Source organism: Chiroxiphia lanceolata, chromosome 29, assembly GCF_009829145.1.
Source record: "Chiroxiphia lanceolata isolate bChiLan1 chromosome 29, bChiLan1.pri, whole genome shotgun sequence".
Classification (NCBI taxonomy): Eukaryota; Metazoa; Chordata; class Aves; order Passeriformes; family Pipridae; genus Chiroxiphia; species Chiroxiphia lanceolata.
In genome coordinates this window covers 1,427,239-1,433,293 of record NC_045665.1, presented here as the reverse complement: position 1 = coordinate 1,433,293, position 6,055 = coordinate 1,427,239, and the positions used below count along the sequence as shown (strand labels likewise).

General features: G+C 60.9%; 1 protein-coding gene across 1 annotated transcript in view; it reads left to right on the top strand.

Moving 5' to 3' along the window:
• LOC116799620 (DDB1- and CUL4-associated factor 8-like) overlaps positions 1-5,991 on the top strand; it is a 25,711-nt gene extending 19,720 nt beyond the window's left edge. Inside the window, 1 exon segment of the mRNA XM_032712869.1 lies at positions 5,951-5,991. Coding sequence (XP_032568760.1) covers positions 5,951-5,991 — 41 coding nt within the window.
• Positions 5,992-6,055: the final 64 nt, after the last annotated feature.

Sequence of the window (6,055 nt, the reverse complement as noted above, 5' to 3'; positions counted from 1 at the left end):
CAAGCCATTGCCGGCCCCGGAGCCCCCAAACCGATACAAATGAGTTTCCCTCCCAGGGAAAAGGTGCCAGCACAGAAAGCCCTGGCTGAACACGGACTGCCCAGGCTGTGCCACACACTGCACCTGAAAGCCAAAGCTGAGAAGCTTTCTGTCCTGGGGCACAGGGCTGCTACCCCTCTCGTCAGCCCCGCCCCGCCATTGCCGGCCCCGGAGCCCCCAAACCGATACAAATGAGTTTCCCTCCCAGGGAAAAGGTGCCAGCACAGAAAGCCCTGGCTGAACACGGACTGCCCAGGCTGTGCCACACACTGCACCTGAAAGCCAAAGCTGAGAAGCTTTCTGTCCTGGGGCACAGGGCTGCTACCCCTCTCGTCAGCCCCGCCCCGCCATTGCCGGCCCCGGAGCCCCCAAACCGATACAAATGAGTTTCCCTCCCAGGGAAAAGGTGCCAGCACAGAAAGCCCTGGCTGAACACGGACTGCCCAGGCTGTGCCACACACTGCACCTGAAAGCCAAAGCTGAGAAGCTTTCTGTCCTGGGGCACAGGGCTGCTACCCCTCTCGTCAGCCCCGCCCCGCCATTGCCGGCCCCGGAGCCCCCAAACCGATACAAATGAGTTTCCCTCGCAGGGAAAAGGTGCCAGCACAGAAAGCCCTGGCTGAACACGGACTGCCCAGGCTGTGCCACACACTGCACCTGAAAGCCAAAGCTGAGAAGCTTTCTGTCCTGGGGCACAGGGCTGCTACCCCTCTCGTCAGCCCCGCCCCGCCATTGCCGGCCCCGGAGCCCCCAAACCGATACAAATGAGTTTCCCTCGCAGGGAAAAGGTGCCAGCACAGAAAGCCCTGGCTGAACACGGACTGCCCAGGCTGTGCCACACACTGCACCTGAAAGCCAAAGCTGAGAAGCTTTCTGTCCTGGGGCACAGGGCTGCTACCCCTCTCGTCAGCCCCGCCCCGCCATTGCCGGCCCCGGAGCCCCCAAACCGATACAAATGAGTTTCCCTCCCAGGGAAAAGGTGCCAGCACAGAAAGCCCTGGCTGAACACGGACTGCCCAGGCTGTGCCACACACTGCACCTGAAAGCCAAAGCTGAGAAGCTTTCTGTCCTGGGGCACAGGGCTGCTACCCCTCTCGTCAGCCCCGCCCCGCCATTGCCGGCCCCGGAGCCCCCAAACCGATACAAATGAGTTTCCCTCCCAGGGAAAAGGTGCCAGCACAGAAAGCCCTGGCTGAACACGGACTGCCCAGGCTGTGCCACACACTGCACCTGAAAGCCAAAGCTGAGAAGCTTTCTGTCCTGGGGCACAGGGCTGCTACCCCTCTCGTCAGCCCCGCCCCGCCAGTGCCGGCCCCGGAGCCCCCAAACCGATACAAATGAGTTTCCCTCCCAGGGAAAAGGTGCCAGCACAGAAAGCCCTGGCTGAACACGGACTGCCCAGGCTGTGCCACACACTGCACCTGAAAGCCAAAGCTGAGAAGCTTTCTGTCCTGGGGCACAGGGCTGCTACCCCTCTCGTCAGCCCCGCCCCGCCATTGCCGGCCCCGGAGCCCCCAAACCGATACAAATGAGTTTCCCTCCCAGGGAAAAGGTGCCAGCACAGAAAGCCCTGGCTGAACACGGACTGCCCAGGCTGTGCCACACACTGCACCTGAAAGCCAAAGCTGAGAAGCTTTCTGTCCTGGGGCACAGGGCTGCTACCCCTCTCGTCAGCCCCGCCCCGCCATTGCCGGCCCCGGAGCCCCCAAACCGATACAAATGAGGTTCCCTCGCAGGGAAAAGGTGCCAGCACAGAAAGCCCTGGCTGAACACGGACTGCCCAGGCTGTGCCACACACTGCACCTGAAAGCCAAAGCTGAGAAGCTTTCTGTCCTGGGGCACAGGGCTGCTACCCCTCTCGTCAGCCCCGCCCCGCCATTGCCGGCCCCGGAGCCCCCAAACCGATACAAATGAGTTTCCCTCGCAGGGAAAAGGTGCCAGCACAGAAAGCCCTGGCTGAACACGGACTGCCCAGGCTGTGCCACACACTGCACCTGAAAGCCAAAGCTGAGAAGCTTTCTGTCCTGGGGCACAGGGCTGCTACCCCTCTCGTCAGCCCCGCCCCGCCATTGCCGGCCCCGGAGCCCCCAAACCGATACAAATGAGTTTCCCTCCCAGGGAAAAGGTGCCAGCACAGAAAGCCCTGGCTGAACACGGACTGCCCAGGCTGTGCCACACACTGCACCTGAAAGCCAAAGCTGAGAAGCTTTCTGTCCTGGGGCACAGGGCTGCTACCCCTCTCGTCAGCCCCGCCCCGCCATTGCCGGCCCCGGAGCCCCCAAACCGATACAAATGAGTTTCCCTCGCAGGGAAAAGGTGCCAGCACAGAAAGCCCTGGCTGAACACGGACTGCCCAGGCTGTGCCACACACTGCACCTGAAAGCCAAAGCTGAGAAGCTTTCTGTCCTGGGGCACAGGGCTGCTACCCCTCTCGTCAGCCCCGCCCCGCCATTGCCGGCCCCGGAGCCCCCAAACCGATACAAATGAGGATGCCTCGCAGGGAAAAGGTGCCAGCACAGAAAGCCCTGGCTGAACACGGACTGCCCAGGCTGTGCCACACACTGCACCTGAAAGCCAAAGCTGAGAAGCTTTCTGTCCTGGGGCACAGGGCTGCTACCCCTCTCGTCAGCCCCGCCCCGCCATTGCCGGCCCCGGAGCCCCCAAACCGATACAAATGAGTTTCCCTCCCAGGGAAAAGGTGCCAGCACAGAAAGCCCTGGCTGAACACGGACTGCCCAGGCTGTGCCACACACTGCACCTGAAAGCCAAAGCTGAGAAGCTTTCTGTCCTGGGGCACAGGGCTGCTACCCCTCTCGTCAGCCCCGCCCCGCCATTGCCGGCCCCGGAGCCCCCAAACCGATACAAATGAGTTTCCCTCCCAGGGAAAAGGTGCCAGCACAGAAAGCCCTGGCTGAACACGGACTGCCCAGGCTGTGCCACACACTGCACCTGAAAGCCAAAGCTGAGAAGCTTTCTGTCCTGGGGCACAGGGCTGCTACCCCTCTCGTCAGCCCCGCCCCGCCATTGCCGGCCCCGGAGCCCCCAAACCGATACAAATGAGTTTCCCTCGCAGGGAAAAGGTGCCAGCACAGAAAGCCCTGGCTGAACACGGACTGCCCAGGCTGTGCCACACACTGCACCTGAAAGCCAAAGCTGAGAAGCTTTCTGTCCTGGGGCACAGGGCTGCTACCCCTCTCGTCAGCCCCGCCCCGCCATTGCCGGCCCCGGAGCCCCCAAACCGATACAAATGAGTTTCCCTCGCAGGGAAAAGGTGCCAGCACAGAAAGCCCTGGCTGAACACGGACTGCCCAGGCTGTGCCACACACTGCACCTGAAAGCCAAAGCTGAGAAGCTTTCTGTCCTGGGGCACAGGGCTGCTACCCCTCTCGTCAGCCCCGCCCCGCCATTGCCGGCCCCGGAGCCCCCAAACCGATACAAATGAGGTCATCTGCCAGGGAAAAGGTGCCAGCACAGAAAGCCCTGGCTGAACACGGACTGCCCAGGCTGTGCCACACACTGCACCTGAAAGCCAAAGCTGAGAAGCTTTCTGTCCTGGGGCACAGGGCTGCTACCCCTCTCGTCAGCCCCGCCCCGCCATTGCCGGCCCCGGAGCCCCCAAACCGATACAAATGAGTTTCCCTCCCAGGGAAAAGGTGCCAGCACAGAAAGCCCTGGCTGAACACGGACTGCCCAGGCTGTGCCACACACTGCACCTGAAAGCCAAAGCTGAGAAGCTTTCTGTCCTGGGGCACAGGGCTGCTACCCCTCTCGTCAGCCCCGCCCCGCCATTGCCGGCCCCGGAGCCCCCAAACCGATACAAATGAGTTTCCCTCCCAGGGAAAAGGTGCCAGCACAGAAAGCCCTGGCTGAACACGGACTGCCCAGGCTGTGCCACACACTGCACCTGAAAGCCAAAGCTGAGAAGCTTTCTGTCCTGGGGCACAGGGCTGCTACCCCTCTCGTCAGCCCCGCCCCGCCATTGCCGGCCCCGGAGCCCCCAAACCGATACAAATGAGTTTCCCTCGCAGGGAAAAGGTGCCAGCACAGAAAGCCCTGGCTGAACACGGACTGCCCAGGCTGTGCCACACACTGCACCTGAAAGCCAAAGCTGAGAAGCTTTCTGTCCTGGGGCACAGGGCTGCTACCCCTCTCGTCAGCCCCGCCCCGCCATTGCCGGCCCCGGAGCCCCCAAACCGATACAAATGAGTTTCCCTCGCAGGGAAAAGGTGCCAGCACAGAAAGCCCTGGCTGAACACGGACTGCCCAGGCTGTGCCACACACTGCACCTGAAAGCCAAAGCTGAGAAGCTTTCTGTCCTGGGGCACAGGGCTGCTACCCCTCTCGTCAGCCCCGCCCCGCCATTGCCGGCCCCGGAGCCCCCAAACCGATACAAATGAGTTTCCCTCGCAGGGAAAAGGTGCCAGCACAGAAAGCCCTGGCTGAACACGGACTGCCCAGGCTGTGCCACACACTGCACCTGAAAGCCAAAGCTGAGAAGCTTTCTGTCCTGGGGCACAGGGCTGCTACCCCTCTCGTCAGCCCCGCCCCGCCATTGCCGGCCCCGGAGCCCCCAAACCGATACAAATGAGTTTCCCTCCCAGGGAAAAGGTGCCAGCACAGAAAGCCCTGGCTGAACACGGACTGCCCAGGCTGTGCCACACACTGCACCTGAAAGCCAAAGCTGAGAAGCTTTCTGTCCTGGGGCACAGGGCTGCTACCCCTCTCGTCAGCCCCGCCCCGCCAGTGCCGGCCCCGGAGCCCCCAAACCGATACAAATGAGTGCCCTGTGTGTGTCCCTCTGTGTGTCCCATGTCCTGTGTGTGTCCCTGTCCTGTGTGCCCCTTTGTGTCCCTGTGTTTGTCCCTCTGTGTGTCCTGTGTGCCCCGTGTCTCCCTGTGTGCCCTGTGTATGTCCCTCTGTGTGTCCCACGTCCTGTGTGTGTCCCGTGTGTCCCCGTGTGCCCCGTGCATCCCCCCCCATGTCGTGTCTGTCCCGTGTCTTTCAAACATCTCCAGCGACTGTTAAACACCTCCAGGATCTGCCATAGACTCGGGGGCTTTTAAATATCTTCCGTGTCAACATCTTAAGTAGCTTCAGTGTCTTTTAAATAACCTCAAAATCTTTTAATACCTTCGTTATTTTTAAAATAAAACTTTAATATCTTTTAATATCTTCGATAAATTTTAAACATCTTCGGTATCTTTTAAATATCCCTGAAGTCTTTTTAACCACCTTCAACATCTGTTTAATAACCTTTGAAATAACTTTAATTTCTGTTAAATAACTTTAATATCTGTTAAATAACTTTGATATCTGTTAAATATCTTTAATAGCTGCTAAATAACTTTGATATCTGCTAAATAACCCCAATAAGTGTTAAATATCTTTGATGTCATTTAAATACGTAAATGATCGTCCGCCTTGGGAACGAAGTCATTCCCCTTGGGGACACTGCCACTCCCCCTGGGGACACTGCCACCCCCCCCGGGGACACTGTCACCCCCCCTGGGGACACGATCCACGCTCCGCGGACCCCGTTGCGCCCCCAGGGCTGCGACCCCCGACCCGGGGACCCCCCCAAAAAGGGCCGGGGGTGCGATGCCACCCGCTGCCACCAGGTGTCACCCCGTGCCCGCCCCCCGGGACCCCCCCCCGAGCCTCGGGGGTCTCCCGGCACCCCCCCGGTCCCCGGGGTGTCTCCGCGGTGTCCCCGAGGTGTCCCCGAGGTGTCCCCGGGGTGTCCCCGGGGTCCCCTCTCCTCCCCCCCCCGCATCGAGCAGCCAGTGACACTTGGGGACCGGAGCCTGAGTGGCACTGAGGGGGCAGCTCATTGCTCCCAGTGCCTCCCAGTAGCTCCCAGTAACTCCCAGTGCCACCCAGTGCCCCCCAGTGTCTCCCCGTAACCCCCAAGAACTCCCAGGAACTCCCAGGAACTCCCAGCGCTCCCAGTAACTCCCAGTGCCTCCCAGTAGCTCCCAGTGCCCCCCAGCGTCTCCTAGTGCCTCCCAGTGCCCCC